The sequence below is a fragment of the Chelonia mydas genome, chromosome 18 (assembly GCF_015237465.2).
Source record: "Chelonia mydas isolate rCheMyd1 chromosome 18, rCheMyd1.pri.v2, whole genome shotgun sequence".
Classification (NCBI taxonomy): Eukaryota; Metazoa; Chordata; order Testudines; family Cheloniidae; genus Chelonia; species Chelonia mydas.
Window position 1 is genome coordinate 10,774,008 of NC_051258.2, and position 21,383 is coordinate 10,795,390.

General features: G+C 42.8%; 1 protein-coding gene across 2 annotated transcripts in view; it reads right to left on the reverse strand.

Moving 5' to 3' along the window:
- Window positions 1-350: 350 nt before the first annotated feature.
- The window catches only part of LOC102933534 (tumor necrosis factor receptor superfamily member 1B), a 38,948-nt gene continuing 17,915 nt past the window's right edge, over window positions 351-21,383 (reverse strand). Inside the window, exons 2-10 of one of the 2 annotated variants that reach the window (XM_037881216.2) lie at window positions 19,832-19,934; window positions 13,345-13,473; window positions 10,711-10,863; window positions 7,071-7,164; window positions 6,762-6,970; window positions 5,811-5,888; window positions 5,122-5,132; window positions 4,388-4,631; window positions 351-2,661 (exon numbers count right to left, since the gene is read on the reverse strand). In XM_037881216.2, coding sequence (XP_037737144.1) covers window positions 2,360-2,661; window positions 4,388-4,631; window positions 5,122-5,132; window positions 5,811-5,888; window positions 6,762-6,970; window positions 7,071-7,164; window positions 10,711-10,863; window positions 13,345-13,473; window positions 19,832-19,934 — 1,323 coding nt within the window. In that variant the 3' untranslated portion in view covers window positions 351-2,359. Of the gene's footprint in view, window positions 2,662-4,387; window positions 4,635-5,121; window positions 5,133-5,810; window positions 5,889-6,761; window positions 6,971-7,070; window positions 7,165-10,710; window positions 10,864-13,344; window positions 13,474-19,831; window positions 19,935-21,383 lie in introns of both variants that reach the window. The other variant, XM_037881215.2, reaches the window with a different exon arrangement.

Below are 21,383 nucleotides of genomic sequence, written 5' to 3' on the forward strand. Positions count from 1 at the left end.
GGATTTTTGTGTACCACTCCATACACTGTATCTTTTTATATAATCACTAAGGCCCCTCATCCTGCAATGAGTTCCACCCACCTACACACATCCACCACTGAAGTCAATGGGAATTTATATAGGAATAGGGCACAGAGCAGATTGTAGGATCGCGGCTTCACTCATCTTCTCTGAAATTCAAGATGAATGGCTTTTTATTACATCCTAACTTTATTTTAAACTAGTGCCAACATTTAGAAAGTGGTAGATGAGACTGAACCTGATCAAACCTGCTTGAATTAGGCAATAATGATAAAAAAAGAGCCAAAAGTAATGTTTTGGATACAGAAATTAAGGAGATGCAAATGAAATCAACAAATGGTAGGTTTTTTAATTTTTTTAAAACAAAGAAAATGCAAAGGCATTTTGTTTAATAGAAAGGACAGGAAAGTTCAAGTCATACATAAATTATAAAAATAAAAACAGATTTTTACTTTTTTATACACATCTATGAACAGATTTTAAAAATGCTTCACTATTATCTACATGAATACATAGGATTTTTCTTCCACCATGCAGCTGAATAATATGAAGAGCCCATAAAATTAACTGCCACGGTTGAACCCCTCATTTTTCCTTTGGGCTGCTGTTTCAATACGGACCCAGTTCTTGGAAGTGATGAGCAACAGATACAGATGTTCAGCACACTGCTGGAAACAGCCTGCTGTACAATCAAGTCCTATGTAAGCGTAAATTCTGTGGTTTTGGATAAATTTCAGAGTTTCTATATGCTAAGTCATTTCAGAGCATACTCTCAAATGCAAGTTAAAATATACTTCAGCACGTTTCACCTCTAACCTCCACAGCCACAAAGGATAATCCTGAAAGTTTAGGTGAAAGCGTAAAGCATACTTGCTCTTCAGCAGCTGTTGAATGAATGCTACGTAAAGGCATTCTTCTTCAGCCTAAAGCCTCCGGAATAAATTTGGCTTTCTGTTACTCCTGAGCAGCTCCAATAGGATTTGCAGGTGTTTTAATAAGGACAGAATTCAGACTCCAGTTTGACTTAGCCTGAATCTTACTCAGGCATTTTGTAACAAATTTATGTTTGAATGCAGACACCACAGTTGCTGGTGAAACCACACATGTGCAACATGATTATGGAAAGTACAATCCCAGAACCTGAGCTTCAAAAGCACAGACTTCTGTCACCAGAGCTAAAGAAAAGTCTCCATTAATTGTCAGTAGGGAGTACAATCTACTAGAGGATAACATAATCCCGAACAGCTGATTTTGTGGTTCTGAGGTTTCATTCCATTCAGCCTTTCACCGTTTCCTGGGGTCAACCAGGATGAGCTGTATGAGACACGTATTTGCCTGGGTCTTCACCATTATTAACTGAAACGTAGAGGAAAACGTTTGGCACACATAGTTCTCTCTGACAGACCTCAAGAAACGACGTAAGAATCAACCATGGCACAAAGATGACAATTACCTATTTCAATGTAACAAGTTCTACTTATATATATTTTCTTTTTTAAAAAATATATTAAATATGTACAGCTGACAAAAATAAGTGCATTTTTTTGCTATTGTTGAATAGAATAGCTGTTATCTAGTATAAAAGCTCATGTAGAAGATTTTACCCTCCAATACACACAAATCTTAGAAAACAGATATGCCTCCACGGTATGAGAGAGAAAAAGAGAGAAAACAGCAGCAAAAAATATCAAGGACAGAAGGAAAGATCTGAAGCATACCTCCCTTAAAAAAAAGTGAATATTTTGAGAGGTGGGTGGATCAGATGGGAAATGGTATAATTTGATGCCATAAAAACATGTGGCTAAATCAATAGCATTGGATGGCTGGTCACCAACTCATTTCTCATGGAACGCTGGTCTTAGTCCAGTTCTTAGCCAATGGGACGCGTGAATCAAAAATCCCATCATTATCCCTAAATGGCATCCTGGAGGCAGACTCAGCAGATAGGTCAATGACTGAACAAGCACGAAGACTGAATACACTTCCTTTTCAGCTGCAGAGGAGATCCCTCTTGGCCAGGATCAAGACACGTGGTAAATACATGACAGAAGGAAGCTTGCACGTGACAATTTGATGGATAAACAAACTACTAAATTGAAAAGAAAAAGAATGCTTTTAAAAATAACACTGACTTCTGCAAAAAGATCTTCCTTCAACTTTTAAAGTCATTACATTTCAGAGGGTTAAAACATTTTTAAAAGGCTCTGCATCCCTCCATATCTAGATACATTTTAGATTTTAAGTCTCCATAAGAATGCTATTCTTAAAGCATTGTGTATTTTAGCAGATCAGAAGCTGCTTAGAGTTTTATTGGTCAATATCTGAGCTGTCATCTTCTTTAGCTATTTTTCATCCCTGCATCTTGAACACTCAGAGGAAATGGCTTTTCTTCTGGAAACGGTAAGCTTGGAGGCAAACTATCTGCAGCTTCCACTGAGATTTGAATTTCAGATTCTCTTTTCAAGGGGTTTTCTTCTTTAGAAAGGGGAATTTCTTCCTCTGTCGGAGTGCAGTAGGGAACATTTTCATAATCCGTAGTGGTTGAAGTGGTCGGTTCTGGAAATTGTGGGTTGTGGTTTGAATTACACACGTTAACAATACAAGTTACATTCACCTGCGTTCCTCCACTACCAGAATGCTCTGTGAAACAAACAGAAAACAAAACAAATTAAAAGTGGAAGAGTGAAACCTACAACAGGATGATAAGATTCTTTATCCAGTTTAATGACTTAAGAAACAATTATAAGTTTTAAAACAAACTAAGTAGATGAAATCTCCTTCCTTCTCTTACTATAGGCAGAGTTGGTAGCACGAGTTAGGGTACGTCTACACTGCAATTAAATACCCGAGGCTGGCCCAAGCCAGTTGAATTAGACTTGCAGGGCTCAGGCTAAGAGTCTGCTTAATTGCAGTGGAGATGTTCAGGCTCCACCCGAGCTCTGGGACCTTCCCATCTTGCAGGGTCCTAGAGCTCAGGCTGCAGTCCCAGCCTGTACAGCTACACAGCAGTTAAACAGTTCCTAAGCCCAAGTCAGCTGGCACAGATCAGCCGAGGGTGTTAAATTGCTGTGTAGACATACCCCTAGAGTTAAGATTACCAAAACACTTTCCACTATAAGTGCCTGTTTTCAGTGGCTTATAGCTTTGCCAAACTTGACCTGTCTGGACTAAAATTTTTATGCCAAGTGTCTGCCCCAGGCTGAATTTTTGGGGAAAATTTCAGCTAAGAAAGTCCAGCTGTTTTCAATAATTAGGTTACAGAAACCTTAATTCTGCACAATCAACCTTAATTCTGGAATTTTCTAATTGTTGAGTGCTTGCCCTTGCAACCTTAACATTCTTTTAACATGGATTCTTTGGATGTAATCCGTAAGGATATTGGGGCAACAAAAACCATTCAGAGTCATTGGATCATTTTTGACTCCCTGGATATTTGTTGACTTTTTTTTTTCTCCTTACGTCCCATCTCATTCCCTATACTCTTCCCAGTTTTCTTGCTTTATTGCCCCCTTGTCTCCTTTTCCCATTCTTAGTTTAATACTTACAATTATGCTGCCCCCTTTGCCTGTGTTTTTTCTGGAAGATGTTAACGGCTGCCAAAAAGCCACACTATGACATATAAACAACCAAGGACATGGTTAAAAGCTAATGGGCCCCCTTCTTTCAAGCTAAATGGAAGGAGCAATTAAATGTCCCTTTATGTAGTGATAGCTGGAAACAATAGGAGGCTACCACCCAAGGCACTAGGCCACATGGCAAAGCCTGATTAGCTAAGCCATGTGATCTGAGGGGTTCCCTGCTAGAATATTGATTGCTGGCTTTCTCCTAAACATACATACACACACACACAGCTTCAGACAGTGAGGGAAGCGGCTGTGAGCAAGGCCCTGAGAGGGAACAGGGACAGAACTTGTTGGGCACGGAAATGGCTGAAGGGGCAGACTTGAAAATAGTGAACAAGGAAACTGCCTATTGTTTGGTCCTAGTGTGTTCAGGGAGACAGGACTTTATGTACATTCTTCGTCAACAAACAGGATTGCATCAAAGAAAACACTGGCTCAGATCATCAATTTCTCTTCCTAACAGAAACAAACCTGCAAGGGCCCCAGATATTGGCTAACTGCTCAGGCCAAAGGGGCAACAGCCTACAACATTCTGTCCACACCCATCCAGCATCGCTAGTCTCCCAATCCTATTTCTTCAAGCAGTCACTCCTCCCTCCTTCTCATCAGCTGTCTCCACACACTTCCACCACTTGTCTTGTAACTTAACATTCTATTGACATTTGTGGCACTCTCGATGTCAAAAAAATAATGATAATAAAATCCTGGAGGGCTCTGGTGTTCACCTTTCGATAGACTCTTACCTGAGCTTGCAGAGCTGGGCCTGGCTCCACCGTGATGATTACAACCTTCTGAGGTCATATGTCTCTGCTGAGTTCTCTCTGTTTCTTTCTTTTCTGTGTTCTTAATACTTATTCCACTGATTCTTGAAGCTGTGTTGTCCAAAGAGCTGCTGCTTGACCCAGGAGTTTCTAAGAGGTGCTGCTCCTCCTGCTGAGGACCACTGGCGCTCTGTGCTCCTGCATCTCGTTGCCTTTTGTCAGGCTGCTTCTGAGGACACAAGAAGGGTTGGGATGATTACAGTAAATGGCAAAAAGGTCAAACTTTGTGAGACTTTTAACAAGAAAAGAAGATATTAGGTTGAAATAAAGCCTGGGGCTTTATTTCACTAGTTGGGTCAGATCCTCAGCTGTTGTCGACTGGCATAGTTTCACTGATGTCAATGGAGCCACAACAATTTACACCAGGTGATGGTCTGACCCTTTATGTCCTAAGTCTGTACTTAGGGGCCTGAAGAAACCTTTAGCGATCTCCTGGTGATCCCACTGCCATATTGACCACTACGAGGCCACTGCAAACTATTGCATCTGAGGCTCGAACTTGTTCAGGGGGCAACCCATCCCCCTTATCTCTCCAGCTATATTTTTCAGCTATTCATTTTTATTATATTTTTAACAGATATTGATCTTGCATGAATTTATAAAACATTAATGAATGAAAAAGGGCAGCAGGGAAGAAGGAAAGAACTGATACTCACCAAATCTGGAGCTTCAATTGGACAAGAACCAAATCATGTTGCAAGTGAGAAAAGAAAGTTACAATTAAAAACAAAAACACCAAGTACTAGCAATTACAAAGAGCTGCACTTTAACTGAACGGGGAGATGTGGTCTGCAAGAGTCTGCATTTTATTTTGTTCTTGTATCATCTGTGGGTGGAGCAGACCTGGTAGTGTACCCTGTTTTAAAATGTTATCAAACATTTGCTTTATATTCACTCTGCAATGTGCCTAGAGTCTGGGACAGATGCAGCGGACAAAGGGGATTCTCAAAAATCAATTGAATTAAATAATCAGCGCACTCTAGCGGAAAGGACAAAGAGTGCTGATCACAATCAAAATCGTGGCCATAATAATTAAGAAAAATAACAATTAATAATGTTGCGTAATTCTATTATGAAGCACAAAATACTTTACAAACTGCAGTGGGAGTTTTTGTTGCACAGGTGCTTGATTTCATGGGAACACTGGAGGCTTATAGGCCTGTGTCTCAGATACGAGGGATTATATGAGGCTTCAGCAGTGCACAGGTCTCATGCCAGCCTTCCATGCAGGGAAGAATTTCACCCCAAATACATATTGAATATTGTGGATAGGAGACTAGCATTTCTATATTTAAGTTTATTATTCATTTAATTTCATGTGTTATTTTCACTCCATGAATCTTACCTTTTTTTCTATAAACAATGAAACAGGCAACCCCTGCAAATACGATGAGTGCTAGAAACGTCAATCCTACTATTATACCTACAGAAAACAAAGAGAAATAATTTGGCCGACAGAACTAAGGTGTACTGGTAAAAACTGGTGATTTTTATTTTTTTTGTTCTCCTTTGCTATAAATTTAAATATCACACACATCAGTTATGCAGCTAAGTTTAACAGTGAGCGTTGGTTTTGGTTGATAGATACAAAAGATCTTATTTTCATCTCACTTGCCACATTAAATTGGACTTTCCCATAGTTTTGAAAACTATGGAATGGATTCTGGCCCACACACTGTGGAGGGATGGATTCTGGCCCACACACCACCCATCAGAGAGCCACACTAGGCCAGGAGGAGAATTCCCCAGGTGCAGGAGAAGCATAGGGCTGACATAAGGAACCCTATGTTGCCCCTTATACACACACAGGCCTCAGCATAAAAGGTATGCCAGGAGAAGGAGATAGCATCCCCACAGTGTTCAATACTATGGAGATGCTGTGCTGCTCAGAGGCAGCCTGGCTAAGACTGCCATACATCAGAATGACTCCCAGGAGGCTTGTTGAGCCAGAGGCCATTTTGGCCCTATAGCAGCCCAGATTCTAGACATTATACCTTTGCACTTGCTCCTCCTGGGCTGCATCTCTCATAATCTGGCCCTGGGCCCCGGAGGAAATTTGCCATGTACTAGAGCTGGGTACATTTTTTTTTTTTTGGGGGGGGGGGGGGGGGGGGGGAGGGCGGGGAGAAGGGAATGTACAAACCGGTCCAAGCAAGGTTTTTTGAACTCATCCAATGGAATGCAAGCATTGTGAGTTTGCATTTGCAAATGATTTCATAAGCGATCACCAAAGAAACACCTATGCATCCCCTCACTTCCTGAACAGAAAAAAAAGTGAACTTAATCAATAGCTCACCAATGGTCTGAGAGACATCAGGAGAAGGGACTTGATGGACAGCTTTGGTTTTTATTTCTTTGGTTCCAAAAACGGAGCTTTCTGCTGTAAGCTGGCCAGTGCTGGGTATGGTGGTGTGAGGAGATGTTGCTATGACAGGAACGTCTACCTCAGAATCGCTGCAGACTGTGTTACTTGTGCTACTTCCTTCAACAGACACTGACTGACAGCTGCAAGAAACAAGAGGAGGGTTTAAAAACAAAACCACCCCCCGGACACAATTACAGCCTGATGTCTTGTTAAATTAAAAAGGGCAAATCAGTGACTTACACTCTGTGTGGTTTGCAGGAGGCAGTTGAGGAGTCTTCATCGGAAAAAGTGCCGGGGGGGCAGGGGGAACAGTCTGTATTCGTAACGTCCGTTCCTTTAAATATATATTTCCAAATGTTGCCAGTTAGTCACTTGTTGAGAAACGCCAAGTGAATCATAAAGTTCTAGTTGGGTCATACAGATCCTGGAAATGTTACGAAGACAGTAAACAAAAGCGCAAGCTTTGACAGCCTCCCAGCCAAGCATCCCACATGCTGCTCTTGATAAGGACAAAAAGAAAAAGGACAGAATCCCAGATACAGAAGGAAAGATTAACTGGGCTGTCATCTCTATGCCCTTGAGGGCTATGGTATTTTTCAAAGGGTTACTTGGAATCAACTGGAACAGTTAAAACACGGCATTAAAAGCCAAACCCTGCAGTCTTTGCCAATCCTTAATCAGGCAAAACTCCTAACCCAGTCAACAGAGTTTTACTTGAGTAAGGACTGCAGCATTTGGCAGCCATAAAAAATTAGTCCCCCTTCCCCAGCAGCCTCTGGGTATGATGCTTTTTCTTCACATCAGTACATTCGCCACCATTCTGGGGCCAATCGAGGTAGGCACAAAATTTAAAATACCGTCTAAACCTGGATGCAATCCGAACAACGTTCAGCAAGCATGAATGACCGAAACGGAGAACGCGTATTTCGCAAGTAGAGACAGGATCATAACAACAAGCCCTTTCCACTGCGTGGCATGAGGAAGGAAGATTACAGAATGAAACGAAAGCTCTGCAACACGAAGCTGCTGGGGAACGTACACTTTAAGAGTCATACTGCATCCCACAGTCACACTTCAAGGCCACTTAAAACAATACAGCCCGCAGCAATACACAGCAGACACCGAAGGCACTATAGAGCAAGCCACTATTAAAAATAATGAATGTCTCCATTCTAGAAACATTAATGTTTCGATCATTAAGAATGAAATTTCTTCCCTGTGCAGAGACAGCACAAGGCTCACATATCACTTAATCATTCAAAACAGGACTTAAGTAATTAATAGGCCTTAAGCTGGCCCTCTGCATAGCGATGAACTTCACCCTAAAAGAAAAATAAAATATCCAATATGGTTTTAGGGGCACTATGCTGTTGGATGTGCCATCTCTCAGGTTGGGTTCATTAAAGATCCCACAGAAGCTTTGACAAGATAAAGTGTGTTAGCCCCAGAGTCCTGGCCATATTACTTCGCCTCAGTAATTACAGTCTGCTCATCTAAAATTTCCCCTGAATTTTTTATCATGTTAGGTATTCGTCACCTTTTGTCCTGAACCACAGGGTAGGGTTGCTTTGCAGATACCATGGTAATGTGCACTTTATAAATAAATGTAACAACAGTTGCGACTGCCATCTTCCACCCCAGATGTGGCTGCATTTTACTGATGGGTGACAATATTGTCATTTTTACTCCACCCTTATTCAGGAAGAACTCCCACTGAAAACAGGACTGCAGAAATAAATCCACCTGTTCTGAGATTTTTTAAGCCATCCTGAGACAGCTACACTGTCATAGGGTCCTTGGAAAATGCAGTACCATCTATAGCAGGGTGAAATTCACTTGTGGTGGCCCACTGCACAGTATGATAACAGAAAATGTGGACAGGTTTCGGTTTCCACCAAGAAGGTTTGTGGCGATTGGATGTGTAACATAGCAAATACCAGTGAAAATGAGGTAGGATTAGAAAAGGCTAAAATAGGGAAAGAACAAGTTGAAAATTACTTAGACAAGTTAGATGTCTTCAAGTCACCAGGGCCTGATGAAATCCTAGATTACTCAAGGAGCTGACTGAGGAGATATATCTGAGCCATTAGCAATTATCTTTGAAAAGTCATGGAAGACAGAAGAGATTCCAGAAGACTGGAAAAGGGCAAATATAGTGCCCATCTATAAAAACGGAAATAAGAACAACCCTAGGAATTACAGACCCGTCAGCTTAACTTCTGTAACTAGAAAGATAATTGAAGAAATAATTAAGCAATCAATTTGCAAACATCTGGAAGATAAGAAGGTGATAAGTAACAGTCAGCATGGATTTGTCAAAAACAAATCGTGTCAAACCAACCTAATAGCTTTCTTTGACTGGGTAACAAGCCTTGGGGAAGGGGGAAGCGGTAGATGTGGTATATCTTGACTTTAGTAAAGCTTTTTGACCTTCTCATAAACAAATTAGGGAAATGCAATCTAGATGGAGCTACTGTAAGGTGGGTGCAAAACTGGTTTGGAAAACCGTTCCCAGAGAGTAGTTATCAGTGGTTCACAGTCATGCTGAAAGGGCATAACGAGTGGGGTCCCGCAGGGATCAGTTCTGGGTCCGGTTCTGTTCAGTGTCTTCATCAATGACTTAGAGAATGGCATATAGAGTACACTTACAAAGTCTGTGGATAATATTAATCTGGGAGGGGTTGCAAATGCTTTGAAGGAGACGATTAAAATTCAAAATGATCTGGACAAACTGGAGAAATGGTCTGAAGTAAAGAGGATGAAATTAAATAGGGACAAATGCAAAGTACTCCACTTAGGAAGGAACAATCAGTTGCACACATACAAAATGAGAAATGACTGCCTAGGAAGGAGTACTGAGGAAAGGGAACTGGGGGTCATAGTGGACCACAAGCTAAATATGAGTCAACAGTGTGACGCTGTTGCAAAAAAAGCAAACATCATTCTGGGATGTATTAGCAGGAGTATTGTAAGCAAGACAGGAGAAGTAATTCTTCCACTCTACTCCGTGCTGATTAGGCCTCAACTGGAGTATTGTGTCCAGTTCTGGGCGCCACATTTCAGGAAGGATGTGGACAAATTGGCAAAAGTCCAGAGGAGAGCAATGAAAATATTAAAGGTCTAGAAAACATGACCTGTGAGGGAAGATTGAAAATATTGGGTTTGTTTAGTCTGGAAAAGAAGACTGAGAGGGGACACGATAAAAGTTTGTTACTAGGAAGAGGAAGAAAAATTGTTTTTCTTAACCTCTGAGGATAGGACAAGAAGCAATGGGCTTAAATTGCAGCAAAGGAGGTTTAGGATGGACATTAGGAAAAACTTCCTAGCTGTCAGGGTGGTTAAGCACTGGAATAAACTGCCTAGGGAGGTTGTGGAATCTCCATCATTGGGGATTTTTAAGAGAAGGTTAAACAAACACCTGTCAGAGATGGTCTAGATAGTACTTAGTCCTGCATTGAGTGCAGGGGACTGGGCTAGATGACCTCTCGAGGTCCCTTCCAGTTCTATGGTTCTATGAGTGACACATATGGAACAAGTCGCAAAACAGAGCAAAATAATAAAGCAAAGAGTGGAGAGAGATAGGGAGAGCTTTACTGAAACACGCAACTGTGCGAAGAGGGGACCATATATCCTTTCCCCACCCCCCAGACAACTCTATTGTGACTCTTTATGCTGTATTTGGTGCATAGATACTGTTATGTTGGGTGCCCTAGAAATACCTAAGAAAGTAATTTAGGAGATCAGAGGAAAACATTTCTGGAATGTATAGTGTGCAGGGTGGATCAGCAATTATTTTTATGGGCAGACAAGTCACAAAAATACTCACACTTCATCCCATAATTCTTTGTACATGGAGCCTGCTCACTCAAACTTAATTTACCTAGTTTGGAAACGCCATAGCCTTTTCCACACGTCTTGTGTAATTTACAAAACAGGCAGCGACCGGGACTTTGTTTTGTAATACAGTAAGTGTTGGCTGAGCAGCTGCAGATTCTGTCATGGGCTCCTGTGCATTCTTGAGTCTGCACTAATCCTAATTCCAAAAAACAATAAAGAAAGTGGTCATGATATAAGGAAGAATTCAAGTGACAGTCCTCACTACTGTTAGTACAGAATGGAAGCGAAGGTCAATTATTTTGCAGCAGGTGGCTAGTAGGCTTAGATTCCTCTTCAAAGGGAAAGATTTTGCAATGGGTTTTGCCTTTGCGCACACATTTGCTGAAGAGTGACCTCTCTTGTACAGGCGCAATGTGCATTTGCAAAATTTGCACTTAGATTTGGATTCCCACAGTTGAACTGCAGCCATAAACCTAAGCTCTTGTGCCTCTGATTACCCAGTTTTCAATACAAAGAGAGGACAGGACCCAGATATAGGTCCAGAATAGCTGAAAATATACCTCACAGTGAGAGGAAAATATACCATTTAACATGGTGCTTTGAATGGGAGCCCCCAGACATTTTTCACATGGTACACACAGCTGAACCCCCTCATGTCCTTCCCCCCCTCCTTCATCAGGGCTCCCCACCACCCCTCTCCTGGCTGGCTCCCCTGCGCGGGACCTCACCACAGCTCCCCATAGTTGTGGCAGGTCTTGAGGTTGCACTGAGCAAGTCCTGAGGGCTCGGCAGTTGCTGGGAGTGGGATGAGGCTGGGCAGGCTCCCAGGGAGGAGCCCTGGTGTAGGAGCTGGCCTCCCAGCAGCGGCAAGGAGGAGAAGCGCCGGCTGCCCCAGGCCCACTCAGGTTGGGAGCGGGCACGCGGCCCCACTGCCCTTCCTGACCAGCACTGCGACCGCTGTGCTCCAGGTGGCAATGCCACTCACTCGATTTTGGCCCCGCCGATCACGATGGAGGGGCCGTGGAGCCAAACCTGAGTGGGCAGTGCTGCTTCTCCTCAGCACTGCCATTGGGCAGCCGGGGCAGGAGTTGGGAGGGAGGCGGGACTGAGTGAGGGGCATGGCAACCTGTGGCACTGGGGGTCAGAGTGCTGTTCAGGAGGGGCCTCGAAGCTCTGCTTCGATGATCCTAGTGCAGCACCAGGGCTCGCCATACTTCCAGCAGTCCGACCCTGGGCACCCCTGCCAGTGGTATGTGCTGTGTGTAATGTGCAAACAGCTGCGGGCACCACTCGTGCTTGGGTCCTATGGCCCCCCTCAGGCCAGGGGCTGCCCACACTTTGCCCAAGGGTCATATTGGCCACTTGCCAGGGATCCAAGGGCTGCACTTCATTCACATGATAGGAAGCAAATTGCAAATGCCCTCATTTTTTATTATGGAGATGAGGCCTATGTAGACTATAGCTCCCAAAACACAATGCTTCATCTGCATCCAAGTGGATCGCGAAGCAGCGCTGCACCCCATCAGTCTATCTACCTGCCCATCACTACGGTATCTGAGAGCTATGCTGGGACCTGGAGCCTCGCAGGACAATCCATCTAGACTGAACGTGAGCCTGATCACAGATCACACTGCAGACATCTGCAATTAGCCAGTTTTGTCTGCCCCCTTTAATCCAAAGCTCACGGACATCAATGACTCCCATTGACATAAGCTTTGCACCAGGCCCTTTATTCTTTAGGATGCTTCCCCTCCCTCCTAATTGCGAGGGAAGTGAATGAGAACATTACTTTTTCCCACTACTCCTACTAGGGGTCACGTGCAATAGGAGAACAGACTCTGTTGTTCCAATCTACAGTCACCAGCGATTACGTTGAGTTACACACTGCACCCTGTGATGGATTAAGCCAATATCCTTCTGGTGCCTGAACTACAGAGCAAATGAAACTAACAAAAACAATACAAGAACATCACAAGTCACCTCCACAGCTGGTGCTAATTATTGGAGGCCAAGAAATGAATGGACCATGGGACCTGAAGTATCCCCTCACCTGCTCAGGCGGCCCCTTCAAGTCAGGGCTCTAGCAATATTGACTGAGCAGTGTAAGGAGAAACTGACACTGCTACCATGTGGTACCAATTTTGTGGCTAGCAGAGAAGTTCATTCTCCAGGAATCTCAGTCTGATGCCAAATTATTAAGAATAAAAAATCTGTGACGGGGATAGATAAGTGACCTAGAAATCTTTTCCCTCGCTGATTTCTAGGATGCTATTTATATTTAAACTGTCGTATAATGAAAATCTGCACTGGGAATAGCCAGGTGACAGAAAGACAAAACCCACCATATTATTTAGAAGATAGAAAAGCACATCAAACCAAACCAAACCTAGGAGCAGACCACTAGTACCATTTCCAGGCAATAAATTCCTTCTGGATTGTGGTATTCATCTAGAATGAACTTCACCTCTGAGCAGATGCCCACGCACCACTGCTGTCTTCACAACAGAGCTGAAGTGAGACTTAAAGAGGTGCAGAGGCATCTTTGTGCAGGCTCTCAACACAGAGGCAAGTTTCACCTCTGGAGCATCATTTAGGTTTATCTTTTCATTCTCAGCATCACTAAAACAAAACAGAGCTGGCAAAGGGACAAGCCTCCCAGGCAAGGACTTTGGCATACCGGCTTCGCAGCGGGGTGAGCAGCCAAAGCAGCGCCGAGCTCTGTTCCAGAGCGCTGTATACGTGTTTCTCTCGCATGGTGCGCATTCTGTGTCAGTAGTGCGATTGCAGCTTTGAAGCACATGGTAACCTACAAAACAAACAATGAAAATGTCTGCTTGGAATGACTCAGTAGGAATTGCATCTGGTAAGTTTCGTTCATAGCTGTGGCACCGATTTCCCTTCATCGTCATCCTGTTTGCTCGTTGATTAAAGGAAACATGAAGTTTTGATAACCACAACATAGATGTTAAAATAATGGTGAGACTGAGACATTAAAGGATACGGGCGAAGAAATGCCACAGCAACCTCAGCTCCTCATCCTCTTGTTCCTAAATATTGCAATATATATTGTACCAAATTCTGACCTACGATACGTCTTATTTTTGTATGGCACTTGGATACCAAGCTGATAAGTATCTTAGAATTACCACAGATTCACAGGTATATATGTACTCAAGTCCCATTGATTTAAGTAGGAGTTGCAAACATTTACTCCAGGGCAGAGTTTGATGATCTATGCTGTGTAACACAAATATTTGGTACCTTTTAAGGATCTCAAAGCACCTTGAAAATATGAAGGCACTGATTTAGCAAAGAATTTAAGCCAAGACAAAAGCTTTGCATTCAGAGTGCGTGTGATCAAAAAGATCACAGACCAACAGCCTTCTCAGCTGTAGCATGGCATCCATGTGAGAGAGGTGGAAGAACTTGATGGAATATTTGGTGACCCCTGACTTCTGAAAGGAGATCCAGTACAAATAACCCTAAGAGACAATGCTGAACCATACAGCGTGTACATACACCTCGCAGGATTCCTAGCCCATTACTTCATAAAGTGGAAACTGAGTTAACGAGAACGCAGCAGATTGGCATAATGGAGACAATCTCTGAGCCAACAGCAAGATGTGCCCCAGTGGTACCAGTTATAAAGAAAAATGGGAGAATACAAATCTGTGTGGAACTTAAAAGACTTAATGTGGGAGAACATATTCTCTCAACACTGGATGTCTCTCTCTCCAAAGTGAAAGGAGCTACAATATTCTCCAAGCTGGATGCCTTGAGAGGATTCTGGCAAATCCCTTTAGCCAGAGAAAGTGCTAAACCAACTACATTTAGCATACCCTTTGGGAGATTTTGCTTTCAAAAGATGACCTTTTGGGATTACCAGTGCACCTGACATTTTCCAAAGGAAGATGGCAGAACTGTTAATGAACACAAATGGAGTTGTAGTTTTCATGGATGATATTTCGATGTACGGCTCTTCGATGGAAGAATACAATGAAACCATCAACAAAGTCCTACGGGCTAATAAGTCAGTCTGGACACATGTTTTCCACCTACCCTAAATGGAGTTTTTGGGACAGACAACAAAGATGGAATCAGTCCTAGCCCTGAAAAAGTAAAAGCAATTCAAGAATTGAATGCACCTGTGAACATACCAGAAAGAAACATGTACCAGGGGCGGTAAATTACCTTAGTCGAAACCTGCAAGACCTTTCTACAGTGACAAAACCACTGAATGAACTGTTAAAGTCCAACGCATCTTGGTACCGGAAGGAGGAGGGGGGGAAAAAAAAATCAAGACATTGCCTTCAACAAGGTAAGAGAAATGATCTCTACTGCTCCAGTTCTCAAGTATTACGAAGAGTACAAACCCACAATGGGGGTCAGTGCCAATGCAGGCAGCAATGGCCTAGGTGCAGTATTGTTGCAACAACATGGCTCTGAGTGGAAGCCAGTTGCATTTTACTCTTGCACGCTTACAGAAGCAGAAAAAATATGCCCCGATTGAAAAGGAGTGCCTGGGAAACGTATGGACACGTGAGAATTTTTGCAGATACCGGTGTGGATTATGGTTTGTCATCAGTGTAAACAAATCCAAACTGCTGTAACCCTCACCAGTGAAAAAGTCCTGGATCAAGCACCATTAAGATGCTAACGTCTATCGATAAGGTTAATGAGATTTAACCCAATTGCTAATAAGTTCTGGGGAAAAATCTGGTAGTTGCAGAACACTTCGTCATGGAATGCATCATTGCACTCAACTACCCATGAGTTTAAAGATGTTGTAACGGCGTACATGGAAGCTATGGACACATACAGACCAGCATCAGAAAAGAGACTACACCAGCTACAAAAACCAACCTTGGGAGACCTGCAAGTTTAGGAAGTTCTAAGTTACAGTAGAGCTGGCTCGCCCAAGTATCTAAAGGACGCTAAGGAAATGACAAGAGAGACTACTTTGCAGTGCATAGACAATTAAGCAAGTCAAATGGACACATGAATAAAGGCAATTGCATCATAATTCTAAACGATATTAAAGGAGAAATCCTAAACCTCATCCATGAAGGACATTACGGATTCAGGACAGGTAATTAGATTCAATACTGTGAACAGCCAACCACGTGGTACGGTGGTTGGGCATCGGCAAGGATAAAGAAAGAAGTATGTGCATGCGAACATTGTAGAACTAACACACCAACACAGCACAAAAAACCTTTAACAACACCACCTCTACCAGAGAGATCTTGGAAGAGACTAGCTGCAGATTTATGTGAATTCAGAGGACATCATGGACTATTTTTCCAATAGAAATAACATACTTGAAAGACATAACATGTTGCAGTGCTGTTGAGAAAACTAAAGGGCACTTTTGCTCACTTCGGTAGTCCAGAACAACTCGTCATGGGAAACGGATCACAATTCGCTGCAGCAGAATGTAAGTCATTCCAAACAAAATAGGATTTTGATCATATTACTAGCAGCCCACATTACCCACAAGCAAATGGAGAGGCTGAGAGAGCTGTACAGATGGCCAAAAAAATCCTACAGCGGGAAGATTCATTCCTTGCTTTTCTGAGCTACAGATCAACACCAAGAGCTGCTACTGCATATAGTCCAGTACAACTCCTGATGGGAAGACAGCTCAAAACTACTGTTCCAACTTTGGGAAAGAATCTATCTCCAAAGTGGCCAGACATGAAGAGGTAGTGAAATTGGAAACAAAAGGCTAAGAGAGCTTGCAAACACTTTTATAACAGATGTCTCTCATTAGAGAGCTGCCAAGTCTAGAACCTGGCAACCGCGTTCCTGTCAAACTGGGAGGTTGGGGGGGGGGGGGGGGGGGGAATGGACAACTCCAGCTGTCGAAAAGAAAAAAATATCAGGTCAGATCATATGTAATCAAGACCGTCCAACAGTGGAGAGTTCAACAGAAACTTCGTTGACATCTACAGTCTGTTCCTCAGAAAGAAACATCAACAGAGCCAACTCTATAGATGGCAGATGCAGAACAAGACGACTCAAGGACTCCGAACAGACCGCAGCCAGTCATTGCAGCTAATGAATCGCCAGATGACAAAGTTGCCGTGCGTTCAGGACAGGTAATTAGAAACCCAGAACAACTCAGAGACACTTAACAAGTTGTTCCATATTGAACTTCAAAACCAGCGGGATAGTGTAAATTTTGTAAAATGGTAGGAATGTAGAACTTAAAGGGAGATGGGTTAGTCTCTAAGGTGCCACAAGTACTCCTTTTCTTTTTGAGAATACAGACTAACACGGCTGTTACTCTGAAACCGGAGATGAAATGAAATACTAAGTTGCATTATACCAGTCAGCCACTAGGTGGCGCTGTGTATGGCACACAGTAGACCCTCAGTATTACCAGCACCTCAGGAATGGAGGTGGTAAGACTGAGCATTGATTTAATACAGCTTTGAAACTTTATTTTTCACTCCATGCATCCGATGAAGTGGGCTTTAGCCCACAAAAGCTTATGCCCAAATAAATGCGTCAGTCTCTAAGGTGCCACAAGGCCTCCTCGTTGTTCAGGCAGAAGAAAAATGCTGCTTTTAACCATCTTAATTAAAATGAAACAAGCACAGAACGTTTCCTTTCCGTGTCAAAGCTCTGTTTTAAGCTTTCCCTTTATTTTTTTTAGTAATTTACGTTTAACGCTGTACCCTGCTGTATTTGCTTTGTTCTCTCTGCTGCTGCCTGAATGCGTACTTCTGGTTCCATATGAGGCGTGTGGTTGACTGGGCAGTTCGAGGCTCTAGGGTACCTTACTTCAGCTAAACTCAGCCATACAGGCAGAGGACTGAAGGATTTGACACTGAACACATCTGGTGTGTATCGCTCACAAGGAAGCTCTGTTGCCGGTCCATATCTGGCATAGGAGCACGACATACAGGAACACGCTGAAGGACATGGTTGCTCAACGAGAGGAACAATGAGGCCCTGCCAAGAAAGCCTTCATAGCTAGTTGTGGCCCCGCCTTTGAGAATCTCCATTTTAGGGATTAGTCATGTTCTGGAGACACAGGGAACCATGAAGTCAAGCCCTGGCAGTTAAGCAACACAGGAAATAAGTTCCAAATATTTGGTTTTCAAATATATTTTCTCTACAATTTCTAATTCAGCTCCATGCATCCTGTTGATGATTTAAGCCCCAATTTTTAAAAGGTATTTAGAGACACCACTGCACTCAGTGTTGTAACACCTTACTGATTTAGGAACCTACATCTCATTGACAATTCATGGGATTTTGGCTCCTAAGTGCCTCAATCCCTTTTGGAAAAAAGTGGCCTGGGCTCCTAAATCACTTAGGCTTTGCAATGCGGGTGGCAAAAGTACTATAAGACCTTTAAAAAGCTGGGCTTTTTTATAAATCAACATGAAAAACCCTTCTGTTCAACTTCACAAATATTGACAACTACAGAGACTTTCAGTTTCCTCTGCATAGGTCCAAATCCTGGGCTTGTTATTGTGAAATATTATAATAAAAGGAGAGAGGGTGGCTCTGAAGCTTGATCGCTATTACTGCCCGAGCGTGAAGGTTTAATTATGAATCATGACATTTGCCTCCATTGCATTTCTAACACCGGAAACCCAAACGTTCGGTCTTGACATTTTTGGTCAACTCGAGCCACTCAGGCTGCTTCTGCAGAGGCTTGTTTCCTGCTTAATCATCCAAATCTCTGTGACAGGAACTTTGCACTTACAGAGACAAAGAGCATTTGCTCAGCAAATTGTGAGGTAAATGCCAGGGGAGTAAGAATAACTCTGATGGCTTGTCTCCTTGATGACAACGTACCCGCCAAAGTTCTGAGCTCTCTCTGGGCTTTATATCTATATGATCCAAATACTTGGTGGGTAATTACAACAACCAGCAACTAAAATGTCTTCACCTGCAACCAAAAGAAAGTTTTCTGTGCTCAATAAATACTTACCAAGAAGATGTCACTACTAGATATCATTGGAGAACAGGTGTAGGCCTGGCCTGACGTTAGTAACTTGCCTCATTTGTTAGTAGGCATTACTGGAAACAATAGGAAATGCCATTGCAAATCAGACCAGTGGTCCATGTACTCTAGCACAGTGGTTCTCAAACTAGGGCAGCCGCTTGTTCGGGGAAAGCCCCTGGCGAGCCAGGCCGGTTTGTTTACCTGCCGCGTCTGCAGGTTCGGCCAATCGCGGCTCCCGCTGGCTGCGGTTCACCGCTCCAGGCCAATGGGGGCTGCGGGAAGCAGCGCGGGCCGAGGGATGTGTTGGCCGCCCTTCCTGCAGCCCACATGGGCCTGGAGCGGTGAACCACGGCCAGTGGGAGCTGCGATCGGCCGAACCTGCAGACGCGGCAGGTAAACAAACCGGCCCGGCGCGCCTGGGGCTTTCCCTGCACAAGCAGCAGCCCTGCTTTGAGAACCACTGGACTAGCATTCCGTCTTTGAAAGCGGTCAGCACTAGATGCTTCATAGGAAAAAGGCACTTAACTCCATAATGAACAATTACAGAATAATTGCATCTACCCAGAGCTAGATTGTACCTAATAATATTGTGTAAATACTAAATTGTACCCCACACCGGGATTAACAGTGTTTTTGCTATTACTGTACTCAGGCTGACGCTGGATAATAATGTTACACTGGAGGCAAGGATTCGGTGCTGGCGGTTTAATTAGTTTTATATGTTATTTTCCTTGTATGGAAATACATTTTTACAAATATTTTAAAATAAAAAGATTATGCTCAAAAAATTGGCAGGTAAAGCTGCATCTGTTCACTTTTAAGAACCTAACAAATTCCCAAGAAACCCCAAGCCTCACCATGAAACAGATGAATCTGCCGAACTGCAGCTGGCACAGGATCCAAATCATGCCAGATAACACTTTGGTGCCAGACTCATTCAAAGGTTCAGCCAATCAGGTGAACTTTTTGGTAAGCCCTGGCCAGAAGTAGTTCAGGCAACAGCTCCAGGCCCTGCGGTAAACCTTTCTTACGGTCCCAGTATCAACAATACACGGTCTCATGGCTGGGAGTACATTAAAGCCTCAAAAATCAGCAGCTCCTCTGGCTCTCTCAATAATGCAGACGCACCACATTTATTCAGAAACCAGATGAATTTAGCCTTGCACCGTAACAGTCATAAATAACCTAAATCCATTACCTGGAGGGCATTTGCTACAACATTTATTAATGTTTTCTTCAAAGTATTCAGAGTGTGGGTCTTTGCACGCCGCGATCTTCTGCGCATAAGTCAACGAAGAGCCCTAGGAAAAAGAAAGGGAAAGTTGTCAGAGGCAAGCATATTATGACCCTTAATGTTGCTGGTGTGTTTTGGGTTTTTTAACCTTTTATTTTTCCTTTATTTAACAGCTGTTTGAGACAGGGAATGTCATTTCATTGTATGTGTGTACAGACCCCTAACTGGGGCTTCTAGCTGCAAGCTCAAAACAAATAAATAATAAAGTAGAAATTGAAGAGATAGTGCTAGAGAATCAACGTCTTTGCAGCCAGCTTTCTTTTCAATCTGCTGTTGTATGCATGACCCAGTAAAGAGAGGAAGCTGAGGCCATCTCTGTCTGTGGAGTAGCATGGGCCAAAGTTTGCCCTGACTTACACCCCACTGAGTTGCAGCCAGGGCAGAAACTTGTCCTATGTTTTAGCAGATGCATGTTGTAGTTCTTGAACAGAAGTTAAATCCAGTCATTTCAGGCATGTTTATGTATCTTATCTCAGTATCCTCATTATCCCTTGCCCTTGTGTATATTAATAACAACTTGCTTTCTCTTATGGGTTGCTAAAAAGTAATATTACAGTAGAGGCTATTTGTAAAAGAGAGAGAGATTTTTTTCCCCCACTAAACCTCAAAACCTTTGCAAAAGAGGCTCCAAATGCCACTGAAATTTCCTGGTCAAATCCTGACCCAATTAACATCAATGTTTTCGCCCTCCATGTTATGGCAAAAGGCTGCAAACATCCACACTTCCCATCCTAGATGTTGGGGAAGTTCAGATTTGGGTAATCCAAACATCACAAGTCAGGACTATCTCTGTAATGCCTCAAACCGGAAACAAAAATATAAAACAACCACAAACACTGCCAAAGTTTGAGATTTGATCTGAATCCAGTTCCAAACTTTACAGTTTGACCCCATCTCTTCTGTTTAACAATCAGTATTACCAATTGCAAGCATTCAAATATCAGGAATCAGACACCCAAAAAATCATAAAATACAAATCAAGAGATTTTTTACAAAATATATTTTGGGAGTTCTTTTCAATTGCCTTCTGATTTCTAAGCCTTTAAGCTGCACTTGCTTCATATTATCTAACTACCTTCATATCCAAGAAGGCTAGAAATGTAATTCTTTAAAAAATGAGATCTGAGATTCACACGCAGTCTCTTGAGTCCAGTACCTGGGGTTTCAACAAAAATCACAAGACTGGCAATAAAAATCGTAAGCATTGGCAACGCTGCGTAATCAAAAGGAGAACATGTTTTGCATGTTACAGTTCTAACATTTTCATCATCAGACTGGTGAGGGACACTCAACAAAACCACAGTACATTTATAGATGGAAGGAACTGGGCCTTCTTCCTTCGTTTTCATGACAACTTTGCATTTAACTAGACCTGCAGTTTATGGATCGTTTACTTTCTAGTGACAAATCACTACACACAAAAATAAATTGTGTAGCTTGTAAGCCACTGCCATTT